The sequence below is a fragment of the Genypterus blacodes genome, unplaced genomic scaffold (assembly GCF_046128005.1).
Source record: "Genypterus blacodes isolate CSIRO-AG114 ecotype Tasmania unplaced genomic scaffold, CSIRO-AGI_Gbla_v1 ptg000274l_1, whole genome shotgun sequence".
NCBI lineage: Eukaryota > Metazoa > Chordata > Actinopteri > Ophidiiformes > Ophidiidae > Genypterus > Genypterus blacodes.
Window position 1 is genome coordinate 353636 of NW_027467065.1, and position 23016 is coordinate 376651.

At 51.9% G+C, this 23016-nt stretch overlaps 1 protein-coding gene across 1 annotated transcript; it reads right to left on the reverse strand.

The window, feature by feature from the left end:
• Positions 1-566: 566 nt before the first annotated feature.
• On the reverse strand, positions 567-15321 carry fignl2 (fidgetin like 2). The gene is made up of 3 exons (XM_076171908.1): positions 15137-15321; positions 13378-13518; positions 567-2637 (listed from the first exon to the last, which is right to left on the reverse strand). The coding sequence occupies exons 2-3, from the start codon at positions 13400-13402 to the stop codon at positions 590-592; spliced, it is 2073 nt and encodes a 690-aa protein (XP_076028023.1). The 5' UTR covers positions 13403-13518; positions 15137-15321; the 3' UTR covers positions 567-589.
• Between the last annotated feature and the right edge of the window lie 7695 nt (positions 15322-23016).

Below are 23016 nucleotides of genomic sequence, written 5' to 3' on the forward strand. Positions count from 1 at the left end.
TTTGGAAGAATTTAAAGCACTGCTCGCCCATTACTCGTGTTATTTGGTCAGAAACTGTGTGTTTTGCTGAGCTGCTGCTTGGTCTGAACCCATTAAGTGGCGTTACAATGACTCAACCAAACTGAGGACAACATGGGAGCGGACCGGCAATAAATAGATCCTGAGAGTCGCAGTCAGTCAAAGGGGGATTTAAACCCTGATTATCCAGAATCTTGGACCACGTTACCTAGCAACAAATAACTGATTTTGTCCTGGACCAAGACTGATCAGGATGTCTGAGAGCATCCGGATCGCTGTGTGATTTCCCCATGAATGACCCAACCTCTGATAAGCTCTCCCTCTCTACCAGGCCTGTTCTTCCTCCTTCTCTTTGGGAAAACTCATATACTGTGGATATTCTTAGCAAAAAACAAGACAGCACCCCCGCAGCTCCGTCCGCTCGCCCACATCGCCGGGCTTCTCTCACTTTTTGGCTGCATAATTGGTAATTACAAAACAACAACTAAACATTCCCGAGGCTTTCCATGTCAAAGCAGAGATGGGGCGGTGGGCAGGAGGCCGGGGGGCCGGGGGCCGACCGGCCGCTCCCTCAGTGGCTATACACCTTGCTCCACTCTATACAAGTGTCCAGTTCTTTAGGGGTGCTGTGTGGGCGCACCTTACAGAAGGCATTCTCAAAGTCTGTGAAGGCCGGGGGCGAGGAGGGTGAAGTCAGGCCGTGTAAGACCCCGGAGGAGGAGGAGGAGGAGGAGGCAGAGGAGAGAGCCTGCTGGCACAGCTGCAGCAGGTCCCACACTGAGAAGCCCTCACTGCGCTGCAGCACAGCACTCAGCTCCCTCTCGCTCAGGCTGAAGCCCTGGGGTGCCAGAGCCTGCAGCAGCACCTGTCTGCGCATACTCACATCCGGCAGGCCCACGTGATAACGCTTAGCAAAGCTGCGATGGACCGCATCCTGCAGCAGATCAGGGCGACCGGTGGCACAGACCAGGATCACCAGACCTGCGGTCCCCCCCTGGGCCTTCTCCAGGGCGGCCAGCAGCGTCTGCCTCAGCCCCTCCTCCTCCATGGCCTCCACCTGGCTGAGCAGCACCACCGACGGCTGCCGAGCCGCCGCCACCTGCAGCAGAGCCCCCAAAACGTGCTCCGCCTCCGCCTTCCCTTTAGAAGCCAGCACGGCTCCACTTATCCGGTACAGAGAAGCTCCCAGCTGAGAGGCTAAAGAACGAGTCAACGTCATCTTCCCGCCTCCACGCGGCCCAAACAGCAGGACGGTTCTGGGTGGTCTCACTGCGGGGCTGGGCCTCAGTACGGGCCACAGGAGGTCCTCTTCCAGGGCGGCCTTCACATGGGTGAGTCCAGCCAGCTCACCCCAGCCCAGAGCTGGACTGCAGTCTAATAACTCCCCGTTGACAAAGTCCAGCAGTCGGGGGTCCGGGCTCTTCAGACTCTCCACAGGTGGGCTGCACAATGGAGGGCGTTTGTGGGCCTGAGGGCGATGCTGTTGGGCGAAGCCCTGCTCGCCCACTCCATTCTCCCCGGTCATGCCTGCAGGAGGGCTGTACTCTCCTGCGTACTGAGGAGACACCAGCGGCTGGGAGGAGGGGGGCTTACCGGGCTTGAAGGTCTGAGGCTCTGTGCTGCCGGCGCCGCTGAAGCCGTTTCCTCTGCACTCCGTCTTGTCACTAACACTGTAGGGTGAACTCCCCCCGGCCTTCAGAGGGTCGTACCCGTACTTCCTGTAGCGAGAGCCGTCTCCGGCCTCGTCTTCTTCTAAACTCATCTCAAACGCTTTTCTCTTCAATGTCCCTCCGGACTCAGACGTGCCGAGTGCGGTGCTTTGGTAGTTGTAGCTTCCTCCGACCACTGTGGGTCTTGAGGGAACAGGGGTGGGAGCGGGCAGAGCGGAGGGCAGGTAGGCTGCAGAGGGGTGGCTGTAGCTGGAGGCCAGGCTGGTCTGGTGGGGGTATGTGCTGGGGGGGTAGTTATAGACCGGTGTGGTGGGGCTGTAGCTGGGGACCAGGGTGGGGGTGGACTGCAGAGTGTGTAGGGAGGCGGGGGGGAGCGCCGCACCGGGCTGTGGGCAGTATCCTGATGACAGGTAGGTGCCATTGTAACTAGACGGGTACTCGCCTGAGTGCGAGCCGCTGCAGGAGCTGCTGCCGCTGTAGCCTGAGTCTGAGAGGTTACTGTTCACCACCGACACGCTGCCGACACCCGGGGGGCCGCCCGACACGGCTACGCCCTTGGAGCCTGAGAGGCTGTCGTGGCCTCCAGGGGGCACCAGGGAGTAGGAGCTGTCAGTGCTGTGAGACAGGGACCAGGGCTCCAGCTCAGTCTTTGGACCGTTGAGGCCAAAGGCCCCCGGTTCTGGGTAGGAGCCCACAGTGGGCGGCCGGTCGTACGGCGAGTCCAGCACGCCGGCGTACTTGTCGGCGTAGCGCTTTAGCAGGTTGGAGGCCGTGAGGGCGGAGATGTCATCGTTGGCCCAGGCGTAGTTGTAGGAGCCACGGTTGCGGCTGTTGTAGAAGTCGGCCTTGTGGGCCGGAGAGGAGGTGGTGGAGGAAACGTCCAGGTGCTGCTCAGGCCACTGGCTGAGGGGCTGGGCATGCTCTGGGTTCCAGTGCATCTTTAACAAGCCTGAGGGAAGCAAACACACAAGGAAACCAGGTCAGACATCAGGAGGGTGGAGGAGAAGAAGAGAACATGAGGGTGGAGGAGAAGAAGAGAACATGAGGGTGGAGGAGAAGAAGAGAACATGAGGGTGGAGGAGAAGAAGAGAACATGAGGGTGAAGGAGAAGAAGAGAACATGAGGGTGGAGGGGATGAAGAGAACATGAGGGTGGAGGGGAAGAAGAGAACATGAGGGTGGAGGAGAAGAAGAGAACATGAGGGTGGAGGAGAAGAAGAGAACATGAGGGTGAAGGAGAAGAAGAGAACATGAGGGTGGAGGGGATGAAGAGAACATGAGGGTGGAGGAGAAGAAGAGAACATGAGGGTGGAGGGGAAGAAGAAGAGAACATGAGGGTGGAGGAGAAGAAGAGAACATGAGGGTGGAGGGGAAGAAGAGAACATGAGGGTGGAGGAGAAGAAGAGAACATGAGGGTGAAGGAGAAGAAGAGAACATGAGGGTGGAGGGGATGAAGAGAACATGAGGGTGGAGGGGAAGAAGAGAACATGAGGGTGGAGGAGAAGAAGAGAACATGAGGGTGGAGGAGAAGAAGAGAACATGAGGGTGGAGGTGAAGAAGAGAACATGAGGGTGGAGGTGAAAGAGCTGCTACGTTCACACGCTCTGTGCTTGAGTGTGTGAGACGGTTTGTGTTCAGACTTGCATCGTTCCCAGGAAACGGATCAATATTCCCCTTAAACTAAAACAAAATGCATCATATGAAGCTTGTAACTAATGTCTGTTTGATGACTCTGTCCACAGTGACACACACACACACACACACACACACACAGACACACACACACACACCACCTCCCCTCAGGAATGGGGGCTTTCTTCTGTTTGGAGAAGAATCTTTCTCTGTGTTACCGTCACGCATGGAGGCTGAAGGGAGCTCGGGTTTCTGAGAGAGGCAGGGGAAGAGAGAGAGAGAGAGAGAGAGAGAGAGAGAGAGAGAGAGAGAGAGAGAGAGAGAGAGAGAGAGAGAGAGAGAGAGAGATGGTGGGTTGTGTTGTTGTTGTGCGGTTCCCCAGCTTGTGTTCAGAGCGGTGATAAGATCCCTCTATTCCCTGAGCCGTGAGCATCTGCAGCTCTCCCAGAGGAGCTATTGTTATCTCCCTGTGCATGTTGCTCTGAATGCCTGCTCTCTCCGCCCAGCAGCCCCCCCCCCCCATCCCCTCCCTAACACCCACCCACCCCACAGCTCCAAAGGCCCAGTGGCCGGCTGGACAGAGGGAGGGAGCGGGTGTGTGTGTGTGTGTGTGTGGACAGTGGTGTGGAGAGAGTGAGAAAGAAAGAGGGGGGTTGGGTTTGGAATTGCAGCATAGTGTGCTATTCATCAGCACAGTCTCCCATGGAACATTGGGAAAGTGGAATGTGTGTTCCTCTGGCTGACTCCGGCTCTGGCTGAGGCCTGATTGATCATGGCTGCTGTGCACCAGCACACCGTCCAGCTTACAGGAAGGAGGGAGACTTTCTTCCCATGAATCCCATTTTCCTTCCCTATTTCTCGTGAAACCCACTCCTATTTTCTAGTAAAGCACTTTCACAAGCGGAGCATGTGTGGGCCGAGCTGAGGCCGAGTTGAGGCCGAGCTGAGGCTGAGCTGAGGCTGAGGCTGAGGCTGAGTCCATGTAGCTGTACAGCCTCAGTGTTAAACCTCTGCTGCATGCTCACACCTGCACTCTCAGGATGAAGAGCTAATACAGATTAGATTGTAAATGAGTCAAAGATCTCAACACATGGCTTCAGTAAATGAATCGGGTGTTTCATGATAACCGGCCCGACCTCTCGCTGAGGCATCAGCTCCACATTCCACACATAGTTTGGCATTATTGAACTGTCACCGTTTAGCCTGAGGTGAGGACGACTTCAGGCAGGAGAGAGGAATCAGACTGAAGCCTCTGTGCCTGACGCCTGATGATTCATTATTCATGCCTCCGTGTGTGTGTGTGTGTGTGTGTGTGTGTGTGTGTGTGTGGAGCCGGGCCTCTTATTGCCATTTAAATCAAAATTCAATATCCACAGCTCCTGATTCTGTCGCTGCTCTGCCTGCTAGACTTCTCTGTCCTCTTTCTTTCTCCGCCCGCTCTCCAAACCTCCCCGTGTGTGTTTTCAGATTACGCCCGTTATTTATTCAGTCAGATGGGACCGGCGGACCAGATGGCCATTGGATTATCATGTCCTTCATATTCAAATCCACTGCCTTAAGTTCCCAATGGCCGAACCAGTTCAAGTGCTTCCCTAAGCTCCAGCAGACACACACACACACACACACACCGCAACCAGGAGCACAACAGCGTTCTCACACTGCCTGCTCTTCTGTTGTTACACGTTAGAGACATTGCCGTCTCCACACCCAGCTGACTGCATATTTTTGCCGTCTGACTTGCAGGTCTTTGTCCGAGCAGCAGCAGAAAGCATATATGTCCTGCAGGCCCTTCCCATCTGCAGCCCAACCAGTTTGTGTGCAGGCCCAATAATGGGGCCTGTGTGTGACAGAGATGGATGAGAGCCCAGGGGAGCTCATAAAACCTGCAGCGGGGAGGGAGGGAGAGGAGGAGGGAGGGAGGGAGGGAGGGAGGGAGGAGGGACGGAGGGGAAAGAGTGGACAGCAGGCGCGCCGTCCTCTCTTAGCGGACAGGAGCGGACATTGGAGAACTCAGTGAGGCGGGCTAACTGCTGTCCACTCCATCATCTGAGTAGCACCAACACACAGAATGGACTCCTCTCACACACTCCCCCCCCCCCCTCGTCCAGGGTAAGGGCCAGCTGCCCGTACCTGAGGAACCAATCCACTATTAACGCCTTCAAACCTGCCAGTAATGACTCACTTTCTGTAAGTCTTTAAAAGCTGCATTATGCCCTATAACTCTCTCTCTCTCTCTCTCTCTGTGTGTGTGCGTGTGTGTGTACACAGTAAGTTAGACAAGCGGGCCGCCTGCCACTCACTCCTGATGAACACAGCAGGGTTGCAGTGCCGTTTAACCCTTTCCGTGTAATGAGATCTTGCTTTTCTGCAGGATTGTGGAGGTTTGTCTTCTTTAAGCAGCGCTGCTCAGATCTAATCTACACTCCTGCCTGAATCAGAGCCGTGGCGTAGATTAATTCACTGGAGGCACAGGAAGAGAGCTAAGATTAGGGAGGAGGAAATCAGGACAATGTGGGCGCCTGTGGACAGCAGAGCAGCCAGTGGATGAACTTCATACATGCTTCGGTACGACACACACAGCAGGGACGGACCTCCATTTAACCCTTTCTGCTTTAGCAAAACAAAGAAGAAAAAGGCTTTAATCAAATTATTTATACCTTTTATAAGAATCATATCTTCTGTTATCAGCTCTGTAATTCAAACTAAGCTCCATTATCACAAGCTCACTTAGTAACCTTTGTTTTTTTTTCCAATAACTTATTGATAATAGAGGAGGTTATGGATCACAGCCCTTTTATTAGGAACGACTGAGGACATCCAGGTATAACAAAGTGGAAAACACATTCAGTTATGTCAGAAGCCTTTGTAGCTGTGCTGAATGTGATCTGTGCTCCATCGCAAGAGTGGAGGAAGACTATCTAATACTTTGTACAAGTTTTATTCTTGTCAAATGTAACAGAAATCGGCTGTGATCACAGATTAAAGAAGAAACACGGGTGGGACAGGGACGCTTCTCTGTTAGTCGGCTGCAAGAAGGCTGATAAGAACCTTGAGCGTATGCATATGAAACTTCCCTGTGTGTGTGTGTGTGTGTGTGTGTGTGTGTGTGTGTGTGTGTGTGTGTGTGTTTCTTGGCCCCAGGAGAGACAGATGTTCTCTCCGCTGACCGCCTTACTGTCTGTGCGGCCATTGTGGTCGATGGCCGTCCGGCAGACGTGCGCGGCTCGGACAATCCAGTTGGCCCTGAGACAAAGCCTGAAGGATCCTATTGTCAGGGGCCTGTCTAATTATGGAAATCTTATTAATCTATTCAGCAGCAGTCCACTGACAGCTTTTGTGTCAGCCTGGGATTTATTGAGGGACCTGTGTGAGCCGCATGCTATTGTAGGGAGCGAGCGCGTGATGAAGACGAGCTCTCCCTCTCTTCTACAGAAATGAGCTTTCACTCAGCCGAGGGCCCGCAGCAGAACTGGAGCACTTAAAGCTCAGAGGGAGGAGTGTGTTAGGTTCACTTCACTTTTATCCGCCCGTTCATTATCAAAGTCACGGCGGATCGTTCACGTAGAGAGATTGAAACCGAATCGTCTCCCGGCCCGTTCCGGCTGGCAGCGCTCTAGATTGTGTTGTGGTTTCCTATAAAGGAGGTATCAGTGGGAGAGGTGAAACGCGATCTTGGCAGGAAGCCCGGAGACGGAGGACTCCAGTGGCGTCTCACAGCTCCCGTGGGGTTCCTTTCCCCTTCTACTTTCCCGGCACTTTTGTTTTCCCTTGCCCCCAGGAACAAAACCGACACGGACGCAACAAGCCTTCAGGGAGAAGCGTGCTATTAAGCTGTGCCGATTGTGAAGAGGCCGCTTGTAAACCAGAGCGCCGTGGATCAATCCAATCAGGGCTCCATTCATGACTGAGCTCCACCCCCCACCAACCCTCTACTCTTAAACTACCAACACCTCAGCGCTCGGCTCCATCCGGGCTCTGCACCGTCTATGGATCAATACAGCCTTTGTTGCTTTGTTCTTATTAAAGATTAATAAGAGTTCTGTGATGAGCGACACACACCTGCAGAGGCCTGATTATCAGATCAACCGCACAGTTTCAAAAGGACACAACGCTTTGAAGTTAGCACCGGGAAAAAGTACAAGGGGGGAAAATCAATGAAGAGAGCAGTGTGACCAATCTGTTCACACGGCTGAGGGAGGAAGCTGCAGTGTGTCTGTCTGAAATGTGTCTGAATCTGAGTTTAGACTTAGAATCTCTGACAAACAGAACCTTAGAAAAGGCTTGAGATGGACGAAGGCCACCCCAGTCACCATACAAAGCACGCCGCCGCCGACGAGAGAGAGAGAGAGAGAGAGAGAGACAGACAGAGAGAGAGAGAGAGAGAGAGAGAGAGAGAGAGAGAGAGAGAGAAGGGCAGAGAGTGACAGAGAGTTTGTGCTGATAAATCACAAACTTTGCCGTTCAGCCCTCTGCCTCTGCTGTTCTGTATTCCTCGCTCTCTGACAGATCGATGTGGTTCAGGATCAAACCCCCTGCTCGCTCGCTCGCTTGCCCGCTCGCCCGCTTGCCCGCTCACCCGCTCGCCTCACGCGACTACACACAACAAATGATTTCTCCTTCTCCAAACTTTCTTTAAACACGGCGCTGCATTTTTAGCTTTAAAGCCTTAAAGCCCTCTGAGCTCTGAGCTCTGAGCTCTGAGCTCTGAGCTCCGGCCCCTTCAGAGCTCCGTCCTCCTCCTCCTCCTGCCTGCTGTGATTTATGAAGCTAATATCAGGCGGCACATTCTCACTGGGCTGTGATGGCTCCGCTACCTGCTCCGTCATAAAAACACCAATCTGAGGGCCCGGCTACATTTCACAGCCTGGCAGGTGGAGACAGTTGGGGAAATTGTCTCTGGATGTTCTCTCACTTTCCCCCTTTGAAACACACATGACATCAGATCTCACGCCGCGTGTGTGTGTGTGTGTTTGGGCCCCGTGTGCTGGGAAGACCACGGCGGATTCCCCACACACACATTGCAGATTATGTACGCTTCATGGGACTCGTGTTACACAATGTCACGTTAGGACGAGGAGAGATGGAGCCCCTTCCCCCCCCCACCGGCGTGCTGGGCTGTGGCGTGTGTGTGTGTGTGTGTGTGTGTGTGTGTGTGTGTGTGTGTGTGTATCCTGTTATCGTTGTGGGGTATTGCCAAAAAGGCGTTAATAGGAAGTGCGAGGTCAGATCCTGGGCCTGGGTTCTCAAACAGGGAGAACGCTCAGACCGGACAACAGGGATCATTATTTATCAGCCGTGCATAATTGGGTATCGCCAGAGTAAAATTATTATAAATCTATGCTTTAGTCACAGAGCTGCTATCAATCAAAAGAAACACAATCCCCCCACACTCTCCCTCTCTCTCCCTCCCTCTCTCCCTCCCTCCCTCCCTCCCTCCCTCCCTCCCTCTCTCTCCCCCCTCTCTCCCTCTTTCATGGCCCTAAAAAGCTGTAATAACAGGACAGTGCGGGGAGGCCAGGCCCAGGCGGGGAGCTTTCACACCTGCTGCCGGGCAGACGCAGCTCTTTTCAAACACGCCTCACCGGACCGGCGTCCCAGGAGGAAGCGGGCCGTCTCCTGCTGCGGTGGCATTGAGGGATGTCCTCTGCTCGCCACCTTCCTCTGTCTTTTGGGCAGAAGCTCTCTGCGCTCCTCCATGCATCAGGCTGACAGTTTGACTCGCTCTGTGTTTTTGTGTTCCAGGCCCCTTTGGGGGACGCTTCAGGCCGGCTGTCAGGTCGGGGTTCTGTCACTTTGTGCAGCTCGTATCGTATTAAGGACACCGTGACAACACTTGGCTCACTATTTAGCAGATAGACACAGAAAACAAGCCTACGTCTGATGAAGCAGGGGTGTGTGAGCATTCAAGGTACGACGTCAAGTTGTTGTTTAGCAGAGAGCAGGAAGCGGAGCAGCAGCGGCCAAACTACTCCACGGCATTTGTTAAAACATTGATTAATTGACAAACGTGTTTAGAATTGCTAATGATAGTGCAGCAGAGCATGGACGCCCCTCTGAGGCGAGCCGGCTCCTTTCACTGCCTCCGTCTCTGCAATCTACCAAACTACACAGCGCCCCCAGTAATTGCTGGATGCGTCACTTCATGCTCGTAATTTTAGAAACAACTCTCCCCCCCCCCCCATCCCCCGCGCCGGCTAACGCACGTCCACAAATGGCTGCAGCCCGTCTCACCCCTCCTCCTCCCCCCTCTCACCCCCTCCCCTCCAAGGAAAACAGGGTCCCTATTTTCTGTGACTGCAGGCTGGCTTTAGGTCATTGTGTCCACTAATATATCAAAGAACAGCTGTCCTAAGGCTCTGTGATGACCAATCACCCCTTCCATCTGTCTCTCTCTCTCTCTCTCTCTCTCTCGCCCAATCTCTGCTCCGTCTGCCTCTCCTCACCTCCATCTTTTACATGCAATCTCCCTTTTTTTTCCACAATTTCACCGTTCCTCCCCCGTTCCTCCCCCGTTCCTCCCCCGTTCCTCCCCCGTTCCTCCCCCGTTCCCCCCCCCCTCCCCGTTCCCCAGTGTGTGTTGCATTCCCTCATTTGTGGCCAAATCCCTCGGCTCCTCCGTTCTCCCAGTTTACACTCTTGTCCTCTGCGCACACGGACAGCTCTGGGATTTGTTGCTTTCTGTTAGTACACACACACACACACACACACACAAATTAGAGGAAGCTCAATACATTCAACAGCCAGGCTTCTTTGCATGGAGGCACGTTTTACGAGCGCCGCTGCATTTCAAACAGCTAATGGCAGAACGATTAAAGTATGTTATTCCTCAAGTGTAGTCCTTCACTAATTAGCCGCGGCGGTGTGAATGTGTCTGATTGTCTCCTTCTGAATTGTGCAGCCTCAGGAATCCAGTGAAGTGTTGCCATCCAAATGAGCCTCAGCGCTCTGCCTCTTAATTGGGCCCTTAACGGAGCGGAGGTCTCCCTAATGAGCTGATGAACCTGAGGAGGGAGCCGGAGAAGGTACGGGGTTCAACGCACCCAACGGGTCCCTAACCTCTCTTTTTGTGGACACAGGCGCATAGAAAACACACGCACACACACACACACACACAGACGCACACACTCACACACGCACGCATGCACGCACGCACGCGCACACACACACACACACACACAGGGGGCTAATTAGAGCCCATTCACACCCTACACTAATGATCCCGGCTCTTATTCACACTCACACTTTAGTAGGCTGTGTGTTTACTCAAGGGCCCCCCCCCCTCGCCCCGGCCCCCCCGGCCCCCCGGCCCTCCACTCACACTGCCCAGCCTACAATAGAGAGAGACGGCGGCGGCGGCGGCGGCGGCGGCGGCGGCGGCGTGGCTCTCCAGCTCGCTCCTTCAGGGGGCCGGGATGAGATTCATTCCTCCGTTTTCTCTATAGCCGCTGCTCCATGACTTAGCCGAGTCATTCACAAAGACACACACGCACACACACACACACACACACACACAAAACATAAAAACACAGCGGCAGAAAGAAAGGAGAGGGAGCGGGGTCAGTCAGAGGAGAGCTATAAAAGCTGCCAGATCTGGACTGGGTGTGTGTGTGTGTGCGTGTGTGTGTGTGTGTGTGTGTGTGTGTGTGTGTGTGTGTGTGCTGTTTAAAAAGAAAAGGTATCGCTACACCAGCAGGGGCCCCCAGCAACAAGAGTTAGGGCACTCCTGGGTTGGCGGCCTGGGACTGATTTAAGAGTGTGTTTGAAGTGCAGATTACAGATTCTTTGCACCAAATCCCTGCAGGAGTATCCATGGCCCCTGGAATCTCTCTCAGGTTTCTGCTCAGGTCCGGCCCTGGCTGCTCACCCCAGCTTGAAGTCCTCTGGACTGGCCGGAGACGAGGGCCGCGGCCGGACACGCAGAGGAGGAAGGAACCACACACACACACACACACACACACACACACGCTGGCTGAATGCAGAATCCAAATGACTGAGAGTGCATATGTGGAAGCAGCCATACGTGTGTGTGTGTGTGTGTGTGTGTGTGTGTGTGCCTGTCTGTACTTGTGTAACAGTGTCTTACCATGTGTGCGTGTGAACAAAGGGACGCGAGTGTGTGCAGGGGCCGAAATATCTACAGAAGGAGTCAGAAGTAGCGTTTGGAAGCAGGAATGCTCTGAATTCCCACAAAGGGAATTCCAGCACGGGGGTGAGAGTCTTCACGAGTCCTGCTGACATGTTCAGGCCTTCACAGCAAGATTTGTGCCGGGCAGAGTCGTAACTACGGCCTTTAAGGAAGAGACAGTGAGCTGCAGTGTCACCCGCCAGCACAGTGGAGTGTGTGCGTGTGTGTGTGTGTGTGTCACTGGTCTGAGAGTAAACAGCTCGACCGCCTCACACTGCTGTGTGCGCTCAGACGACTCCGCTCTACATAAACACAAGCACTCGCCGCCTGTCCTGAAGCGTTCCCCGCCCCGCTCAAGAGACGCTCCTCTGCCTCAGCAAGCGTTAACCAGCATTGTGCCCGCTGACCATGAGAGCCAGTCGCACAGACACACACACACACACACACACACACGTGACACACACAGATCCCAGGACGCAGGAGCAGCGGCGGCTCTGAAGGCATGCAAGCAATTCCACCAGCAGTTTGTGACATTCTTAGACGTACATGTCCACTGGGGGAGTGTGTGTGTGTGTGTGTGTGTGTGTGTGTGTGCAGTCACTGGACTCACAGGGTGCAGGGTGCAGATGGGATGAGTCACACAGGCCTCAGTGGGAAGCAGCACACACACATGCAGCACACACTCATCTGGATTTATGACAACAAGATGATTTTAATGGTGGAAACTATATTTTAGACCACTAAATCAGCCAGGAAACACTGGCCGCACACGTTTCACAACAACACACAGGTCAGCGGCTCAACGCGCTGCCAACTAATCTGGATTCCATTCATGTGATGAGCGCTGAGATGATAACAGGAGTTATTCTGGGGGAGAACTCAGCTAAAGGCAAACAAAGTGTCACGCTTACATCCGGTCATGAGTCTTAATCAAGCTGCTCACACACACACACACACACACACACCAGACACACCATTATGAAGCAATAGATTCTAAATAAGCCCTTCGGTGTGATTTCTCCCTCTTTTCATGTAACTGTCATGGCGTTAATGCTCCTTTGAGGCGAGTTAAAGAGCTGAGGGGGGGAAAGGAGGCTGGTGAGGCTACGGAGGCTACAGAGGCTACGGAGGCTACAGAGGCTACGGAGGCTACTGAGGCTACAGAGGCTACAGAGGCTACTGAGGCTACTGAGCCCCATGCTGGTCGGCAAACAATGCTGTTTTGGAGAAAGCAGAGTGCCGGACTCGAATGAAACCTGGTGGGAGGGGGGCAGGAGGGAGGGAGGAGGAGGAGGAGGAGGAGGAGGAGAAGGAGGAGGGAGGGGGAGCTGGACACATCAGTTATTAGGGGAGAGAAGGAGAGGAGAGCAGCAGAGAGCCGTCTGTGAGGAGGAGACGGCGTGCACGGAGGTAAAGATGTGTTTGTAAAACGACACTGGAAGATCTGAGGGGCTTCTGCTGCTGGAACCATCAAGACCTCCAATTCTCTCTCTCTCTCTACCTCCCTCCACCTCTCTCTACCTCCCTCCCTCTACGTCTCTCTCTCTACCTCCCTCCCTCCCTCCCTCCCTCTCTCTCTCTCTGTATCTGTGTCTTCTACCCGGTGATGAAACATTCACACAGTGCCGCTGCCCGTGGTTTAACATTTCCACCGAGCACACGTCAGGGAAAAACTCAGGTTTCTCCGTCTCGCCGCCACACGCCAACACTTCCACAGCGTCCTGAGCTCAGTGTGTGCGTGTGTGTGTGTTTGTTAACGCCACAGCGCTCTGCGCACTCCGGTCGCTTTTTGGTGAGGCCAATCATTGATTTGAGTCAAAGTCCAACTAAGTGAAGTGCGGCTGTTTGGTTAGACACGCAGAGGGAAGAGCAGCGTGTGTGTGTGTGTGTGTGTGTGTGTGTGTGTGTGTGTGTGTGTGTGTGTGAGACTTACTATAGGGGACAATAGGACTCAGCATTCTGTGGAGCTGGTCTCAGTAAGGAGGAGTGCTGTTTGAGGAACGGCAGCTAAGGTTAGCGTCCGTCCGGCTGTTGTCCATCACTGGCATGAGCTCGCACTGACAAGAGAACAGCCCTGGGAGGGGGAGAGAGGGAGAGAGAGAGAGAGAGAGAGAGAGAGAGAGAGAGAGAGAGAGAGAGAGAGAGAGAGAGAGAGAGAGAGAGATGCAGTTACAGGCTGCTGCACAATGTCTGGACAAACACTCACATGTCAAGTAACCCTTTAACACAAACTCACACGGCTACACAAACCTAAACACACACACACACTCGCTTGCACACACACACACACACCACATGCAAAGGCACACATACCACATACACTAACACAAACACACACACACACACACACAGTGACCAGAATTCACCCAGAGTATGATAGAATTACTGACCAACCTGAGAACCCTATCACACACACACACACACACACACACACACACACACAGGGTATTCATTATAGGCATTAAGCTGATTGTCCAGCCTCTAAAGAGCTCTTTTCTAAATCTGCCTCACAAAAAGCCCCGTGCATACCACCGCCGCTCTGTGCGCCGCTCTGTGCGCCGCTCTGTGCAGAGGGCCAATAAAGACAGCATTCTTAGGACACTTTTGGAGCAGCGTGAGCAAAATGCATAGGAAAGAGAAAATGTTCCCCATCATTGCAGCTTTGCTCTCTCTCATCTGTTTGAATTCCTCAGACGAGTGTTGGGACACAGAATCCAGTTCTGCAGGAAACGTGTGAGCTCAGTGACAGACAGACAGACAGACAGACAGACAGGCAGGCAGACAGGCAGGCAGACAGACAGGCAGGGAGTTTAGAGGGAAATGTAAATGTTTGAGCTTAGTTTTACCTTTGCACTAATTCAATAGTTTAACATTTAGAATTTCTTGTTTGTTTTTATGAAATATGAAGCAAAACTCTGAGCATCAAAATAAAAACTGAATACCTTCGACATTTTTATAGCAAACACACACACACACACACACACACACACACAGCGTAGAAACACATTTTAAAGCACATTATTACACAGGTGTGTATATTTAAGAGGTGACTGAAATTGTTTTGACTTTTAGCAGAAAATGTAAAAAAATCTGAACAATCATTCAGTCAAAAAAATAAAAATTTAAATCCCAGAGTCCTAAATGTTAAAGCCAAAGTTCAGAGCCAGCTCCTGATCACGCTGCTGTATTGATCCCTATCTGAATGTTGGACTGCATCTTTAAGGTAAATATAGAAAGTAAGAATAGAAAGTTACACATTTACATTCACTCACTCATATGGAGGAGACATTACGCAATCACACACACCGCACGGCCGCTCTGCCTGGACACCAACATGAGCACCGCCGCTCTCACTGACTGTCAACTTTCTACACTCTGCACAACATTCCTAACCACGGCACGGCGGCAGACTGCAGAGGAACACGGAGACGTTTAGAGAGAAGAGGCTGAGAGGAGAAGAGAGTGAGGTTTGCTCCGGATCAGGGATACAGATCGAGTGGTCAGTGGCCAGAGAGAGAGAGAGAGAGAGAGAGGGAGAGAGAGAGAGAGAGAGAGAGAGCAGCTCCGAGGCTCTCCGCTCTGAGTCAACTTGTGCCCGTTCACACACACACACACACACACACACACACAGGTATTTCATCAGGCTGTGACAGCAGATGGACACAGAGATGCAGAGGGACGGACGCTCTTACCTGCTCATGCCTGCACGCCCTCCATCTGATCTGGACTGGCTGTGTGATAATCCCTGGAGCAGAGCAGACCCGTGTGTGTGTGTGTGTGTGCAGCGCTATGCTTTTTTCCACATATGGGACACAACTGCTGCTGCCTGCTCCCTCCCTCTCCCTCTCTCTCTCTCTACCTCTCTCTCTCTCTCTCCCTCTCTGGCCAGTGACAACAGAGTGAGCACTCAACTCTCCCCTCCCCCATGCCTCTCCCATCCCCCTCTTCCACCCCTCCCTCTCTCTCTTTATGCTAAAAGTATTTAAGTAGGGAGAGAAGGAGGGCAGCAGGGTGGGTGGGGGGACCGGCCAATCCTGCTCTGAAGGACAGACAGAGGGCTATCATGGGGGGGCGAGGGCGAGAGAAAGAGAGAGAGAGAGAGAGAGAGAGAGAGAGAAATGACCAGGTTAAATTGCAGAATGAAGGAGTAGGAGTGAAGAGAGTCCAAATGTGGTGAAATGCAGAATCCTCCTCTCAGTCTCTCCTCTGACTCATGCAGACAGAAGATGAGATAGATATCATGTCCAAAAGAAAGAAAGGAAGCCGTCAATCACAACTTTTTTCTTTTCAGCCGTTTCAGTTCGTGGCGTTGAGAGGAACACAAACACAACAGCAGAGACACACACACACACACACACACACACACACACACACACACAGACACACACAGCTCCGCTCTCTGTGTTTCAGGTCAACGTTACAATCATGAGGCAGAGAGAGATTTGATGTGTTGACTCAGTAATGTTTCCTTGCTCCATCCCTTTCATGGTGTGTGTGTCAGGTGCTGTTCCAGTCTCTCACACACACACTCCTTCTCTGCGTCTCTCTCCACACAGCTGTCAGGCTGTTTTTAGCGCCACACTGAGGGCCACATGGTCCAGTCATCCAGTCATCTCCTCCTGTTACTCCCAGCTTCCATACTGCCCCTCCGCACAACACACACACACACACACACACACACACACACACACACACAAACAAATGACCACACAGAGGAGGCGGCCCGGCTGAAAATAGCGAGCGGCAGTGTGATCATATGTTCGGTGCCCAGAGCCTCTCATGCCCGGCATCATGTGACATCATGCTGGGAAGTGTTCAGCCAGGAGGAACGCTGACATGAAATGCATCATTACATTACGATCATCATCCCACGATTGAACCATGAGAGTCCATGAAGGAGATGTCCATCTTTACATACGTGACCTGTGAGGTGTGTTTTGTGAGCCATGTGGGTCAGGCTGTTCTGGGAGTCGTCTCAGTGGTCAGTGACACGGCTCCAACTGGAATGTGGGGCAATAAAGGCATGGGAGGAAACCCAGTAAGTCATTAGAGCGCTAACAGAACTTAACACAGCCGCTCCTCTTTCACAACCGCCACAATTAGAAGCCTTAATGTTTTCCCTCTACAGATGTGCTAATGGAGCCTCTGTGGGAGGGAAGCTGGGCTTTGGTTTAGAAGTGATGTTGAAAGCAGACAACTCTGGTGTTCTCTCTATCACTCTATTGCCTTATTAGTGCTGAGGCAGCAGTGTGTGGACACAAGCAGCATGCTGAGCCCAGCACTACTGGAGCACAAAGACTTCAGGGCCCCAGGACACGAGCTGGGCCCAAAACGGAGCTAAACCAGAGCCTAAACACGGCAGAGGACGCCCGGAGAGGAAAACCTGCACCGACTAGTTTGACCGTCCCCGTGAGTGAGTTTGACAGGTGTCACTCTAAAGACCCCGCCTCCTCTCTCTGACATCCCGTCACATATCTACGCACTCGTGTGACAGCTCCGACTCCCCGAGCTCCGAGAGGACGTCCAGCTCAGTGTGACAGTCGGAGCTCAGAGGCCTGTAGGTGTGTGGAGTCGGGGGTTAATGGAGATATGAGAGGCAGACAAAGAGCCGTGGCAAGCTGAAAATGACTCCTGAATGGAGCGGGGCTACAGGTCAACGTGCTCGTGTTTGACCTCACAGGCCGGAGCACGTCAACTAAACACCTCCATTCAGCAGGTTGATCACCCGGCGGTGAACTGTGTGAGCAGGTCAGCTGCTCCATCGGGCCAAAGTGATGAATCAGGCACACATTTCATTTGGTTAAATGAAAATCTGCATGCGGCGCAGCCTCACAGGATGATTAGCTCAGCAGAATATCAGGGTTATTGGCCGCATAGACAGACTTCCTCAGCTGGGACGGACGGTTGACAAATGATGGACACACCTCCTGTGTTCCATACGGGGGTGGGAAAATTAAATTCCAAAACAAACTGGCAACAAATCAAATCTCAATGACGGGAACTCTGCAGTGAGATGAGGATGAAGAGGAGGGAGCTCAAATAAGCTGCAGAGCTTTGATTCAACTCATATCCATAGGTGAGGACATCATCTGGGTCCTGACTGAATATGTGAAGGATGAAAGTGTGTGAGGTCGCTGAGATAATGCCTCACACACTCCGGGGCAGAGCATCACATCACTCCTCTGAGGACGACGAGGGCGAATCAAGGCACACTTGCTATTTTCAGTGGGATGGGGCAGGAACAGGCTTAGTGCAGGAGGTGAAGAGGAGGCCTGACAGGAAGCGTTACACATCTCACAGCGTGTACCTTTGATTCAGCTGCAGCCATTACACCCAGAGGAGACACCAGGCGTCTGTCAGCACGGAGACATCAGGGCTGCCTGGGAGTCCAACATGAGGAGACTAACATGCTGACAAACACAGGAGGAAGTAAGTTTATATTAATGGAGAACTTTGCCTGGGACTCCAGAAGTAAGGATTCAAAAATGTAAGACAACACAAACTCCACTTAACAAAGATTCATTCCACCATTCAGAGACAACAAGGACTTCTCTTTCCTGACCGTACAGCTGCTTGATCTATTATCACAAACACTGTGACGGACACTGCTGACAGCCAATGAGAGCGCAGCTACAGAGTCTGGCGTCTCTGAGCAGCTAAGTGGACCACATGAGTCAGACCTCAGGTATCAGACCTGAACTCTGGACTGCAGAGCCTAATTGTTACCAGGACGATCAGGCCTGCTGGGAGCGGCCCCGGACCAATGAACTACAGAGCCGAGAGAAACCAAACATCCAATCACCTTCGCCTGAAAGTACAAAGTTCAGGACAAACGTTGTACATTTTGTTTGGTCAAACACACATTAGGGTCTAATTCCCTCCAACGCACCGACACACAGAAACCTGAGTGTGCGCAGAGACACACACTGAATATGTGTGTGTGGATGCCTGTGTCACTAACTTTTAAGCATGTGTGTGTGTGTGTGTGTGTGTGTGTGTTAGTGGTGATAATCAGTTCCAGCCTCCCAAGGTTGGCTGATATCATTTCATTAGAGCAGAGCAGCGAGTGCCAGGGCTTTGGCTGAGATTAGAGAGGAGAGAGAAACTCTACCCCGGTGTCAGAAGCCTTGAAGAGGGCCGAGGTGGAGGAAGGGAGAGGGAGAGTGTGTGTGTATGTGTGTGAGAGAGAGAGGTGGTGGGTGGGGGTGGGTGTGTGTGTGTGTGTGTGTGTGTGAGAAGGGGGGGGGGGGGTCAGGATTATTAGTGGGAGGTTCAGCTGTTTATTATTCCAATTCTATCTCTAACAGCTGAAAATTGGAGAATTAAGCGGCAGCCAGCAGCAACCTGGGGATCAATGCAGAGGGGTTAAACCCTGTGGCATGGCTCCACACACTGACAGGGCTCACAGATACTGACGCAGCACAAACACACACACACACACAGCACAGAGGTCATTCACAAAAGTTAACAGACACATCAGATTTACCGCTCTGAAGTGATAAGACAGATGCAGACTTCACAGGTCGATGAATAGCTTCACACTTCAGACATGCTTGAGCGTTTGAAAAACATGAGGTAATGTTATTAGGGCCCGTTCACTCGCAGGCTTTGTTGAGGAATGATTGGATTTCTTCTTTCAACCACAAGCCTCAAGCACTCAGAACATCTCTCCATTTCTTGTTTGAGTGTTTACAGAAGCCTTTACATTTATAAAGCGTAGATCTGTGACCAAAGAAGAAGAGAGAGCCAGCGCTGCCATGGAAACACGTTAGAACACAAGCTGCCCACCTCTCCATGCATGGTTGGCATGATGGCTCTCTGGTCACGTCCACGAATGTTGTTAATGTGGAGAGGAACATGTGACAAGGAGGTCTGAGGAACGTGAACTTTCCACGCCATGCAGTCATGCAGCGTGGGGGCGTGGAGACCGGCCCTTTAAACATGGAAAGGTCAGGGACATGCATTTAGATCTGAACGGCTTTATGTTTCAAATTACAAACTACAGGAGAAGAGGAGGAGAGGCAGGAGGACACACTGGAGGAGATGAAGGAGAGAAGACGTCGGTGAGAAGAGTCACATGAAGTCCAGATGTGGAGATCTTTAGCTTAACATCACTTCCTCATTTATATTACACCTTTGGACTCTTAAACATTCACAATCCTCTGCTGTCACACGGACAAAAGAGTTTAGATCACTGGCAGGAAACACACAATGATGTAAGAGCGTTTGTGGTCTTATTAATGTTCACAGAGGATTCAAACCAATAAAAGCCTGCCCCTGTGTGTGTGTGTGTGTGTGTGTGTGTGTGTGTGTGTGTGTGTGCTGTAGTGCATCTCAGACTGAGGACTATAAGCTGTAATTAAAGACACTGAGCTGATCGCCTGGCTGCAGGATGTAACACGAGTTACTATCAATGAGGCACTCAGCGTGATTTAACCTCAACATTCCATCAGACCGGCTCCAAACACTGTGTGTGTGTGTCTGTGTGCGTCTGTGTGTGTGTGAACATAGGCTACATGCATAACTGCCATTTCTCTTCTGCATAAATGTGCTTTAAAGCTTCTAATTCACTTAAAACTCACTTAATGAACTCTTCCTCAAGTCCTTCATCTTCATGTCCTCTAAACGATGACCAGATGATCAGAAATGATAACGGATGCAGAATAGCAGCGTGCTTACTGAGGCGGTGTGCAACTTGACGCCACAAGTCCCTGACATTAATTTGCAAAAGCGCTTACTTAATGAAGAAGATTCCCTTAAATAATCTCATGCATGTATTCACTGTGAGCAGGTCAGAGGCAGAGGACATGAAGGTGTTCATCATCATCATCATCTCTACATCTGAGCCTGCCATCCCTGACTCACGCCTGCAGCCCACTCAGCAGGGAGACGTTTACACACTGCAATGACAGCAGCAGAAAGCTTTGCCTCAGATAAAAGAGGAAATGAGTGCAATTAGCTGCAGTTCCCTGTGTGTTTATCATAATAAGCTCTCTCTCTCTCTCTCTCTCTCTCTCTCTCTCTGTGTGGACGGGGATGAGGTCACATCTATCTGAGCGCCGTCACCGTGGAGCAGGAACACGCCGCTTCATTAGGACTCCATCCTCTCACACATGCAGCCGTTTGATAGATTTTGTTTGTGGCAGGAAGGACTCCAGGAAAAATGGATTGAGGATTGATTACATTTTTTTTGAAAAGACAATTCATACATGGAGGCATGGAGGAGATCAATGTGGGCCATTTACATGCAAAACAGAGAAGGAGCTGTGTGTGTGTGTGTGTGTGTGTGTGTGTGTGTGTGTGTGTGTGTGTGTGTGTGTGTAAATACTGAGCGCAATAAGGAGCAGTAATAAAACTAGGGACCGATTACAGATCATACAATCACACGCACACACAAGCACACACACACACACACACACACACAGGTGAGGAAGACTTGGATCTGCAGGGCTGAAGCAGTGACTAACATGTGCTATTCTCCTTTAACTGTGTCCAGGGTTGTATGATTATGATTGAAGCCCTCAGTGTGCTCGGCGGTGCTGGAGCAGCGAGGCCAAGGCTCAGGACGAGGAGCGGGAATTAGTTTCCCCCATTGCGTGATTGACACAGACTCCAGCGGCTCCTGTAGGTCTATCGCTCCCTCCATTTTCTCCTCCATCAGCAGAGGTTGGTGGGGAGCTAATGGCCTCTCTCCTCTCCTTGTTGAAGCTCTTCTGCGGGGTCTAACTCGTGCCCGGTGTTCAGAGGAGCAGGGGCGGCGGAGCGAGGCCGCGGCTCACCGGGGTGTCCTTTTCTAAAGTGTCCAGTCTGCTGGAGAAGACCTGGACAAAGCAGGAGAAGGGTGAAAGCTGCCTGTTGTCCGACTAATCCCAGCTATGCCCCCGTCTCCGTTGACAACCAGGAGCTGAACAATGGTCTCTTTCAGGAGTCGTTCTCTCCGCTGACACGCTGACGTCGCCACAATAGGAGAGGACACTTAAGGAATGGAAAACCTTGTCGGTGATCACGAATGTGTTTTTGTCACAAACGATACAGGAAGAGGAAGAAAACGAGGCCGTAGGAAGATAAGATCGTTCTGTATCTGTACTGATGGATGCAGCGACTAGGAGGCTAGGATGGCCGCTCACTCCTTTCCTCCCACTGAGTGAAAAAGGCTTCACGCTGCTCTCTGCTATCAAATCATTCCTCTTCTTCACCATCAGCTCTTCTCTCCTTGTTTCCCTTCCTCACAGCACATTTTGCTGACCAACAGAAAGGGAAGATGAATGCTTCCATTCCAGTTGCGGCGGCGCCCTTCTCTCATCTTCTTCTTCTTCGATCCAGATTTCACATTACACTTGTAATAGAATACGACCCTGCGAGGCACGCTTTTCATTCAGGTGGGCCATGTTATATGAATGAGATTTGGTGAAATGCCAATATTTATGCACATACATTCACATTCTGAGGCTTTCTCATCATCGCACCGGCTTCAGCACGGGACGAAGAGCAGCTGCCGTTTGATACATCAAATTATACTGAGGAATATAGAAATGTGTGTATGCCACATCAGCATGCACACACACACACGCACACGCACACACACACACACACACACACACACACACAGGACATGTGCGATTGCGACACATTGTCCAGACGCCGCTTTGCTCACTGCTCTGTAATGAGCTTCCCTGAGCGTTTCGTAGAGCAGAATCCCCGCCAGCTGGCCGCTCTGTCGCACCTACGACTGTTGGGAAGGTCATCTGTCAGAGGATGAACTAGGCTGTGGCCGTTTGGCGTCCCCAGGAGGTCCTACAGAGAGAGGAGAGGCGTCTCTGAAGGACACGTTCCCTCCTCTCCTGCGCTCTAATTCAATCGCTCTGACAGGACAGCGGTGTCCCAGTGTCTACCAGCACAGTAATCTCTGTGTAATTGAGTTCCCAATCAGCCATCCATCAATAATGCATCTGGTTCCATGAGGGGAAGAGAGAGAGAGAGAGAGAGAGAGAGAGAGAGACGGCCACACCGCTCCAACATTCTGCATGGAGGATGGAGACAGGATTCTGCTCCGACTGGCCAGGGAGATCTATTACTTCCTGAAGATCAGAAGCCTCTCTCTCTCTCTCTCTCTCTCTCTCTCTCTGTCCCTCTCTCTCTCTCTCTCTCTCTCTCTCCTTCCCCACAGCAGCAGCCTCTTCAGTGATGGGATTATGTTATATCACACAGCATGATGGCTGTGGGTGGCTTGCAAAGCTGAAAACATTTCTGTTCAAAACGAAAAAGATGTATAGAAATCAGCCCACGGGCAACCGCTGCAAAGATCAGGGGCCAACAAAGCCTTCAGAGACCCGTGGTGCATTCAAGGACCTCGGGAACACTTTGTGTGATCGGATTCAAGCAAAATAACACCAGACAATAATGAGACATCAGTCAGATAATGAGCATTGTGACTGATCTTTTGTTTGTCTTTGAAAGTCAGAATACGTACATACAGTACACACACACACACACACATACTCTCTCACACACACACACACTCACAGTCCACACACAGAATCCTTTCACTTTTCAATTGCCGGCGCATGCCAAC

What these genes read in the sequence shown, in the direction of transcription:
- fignl2 (XM_076171908.1), bottom strand. Translation starts at nt 13,402, where the DNA reads ATGCTGAGTCCTATTGTCCCCTATA. An exon ending in GAGTCCTATTGTCCCCTATA is followed by an intron (nt 2,638 to 13,377) that starts GTAAGTCTCACA and finishes TGCTTCCCTCAG; the next exon opens with GCTTGTTAAAGATGCACTGG.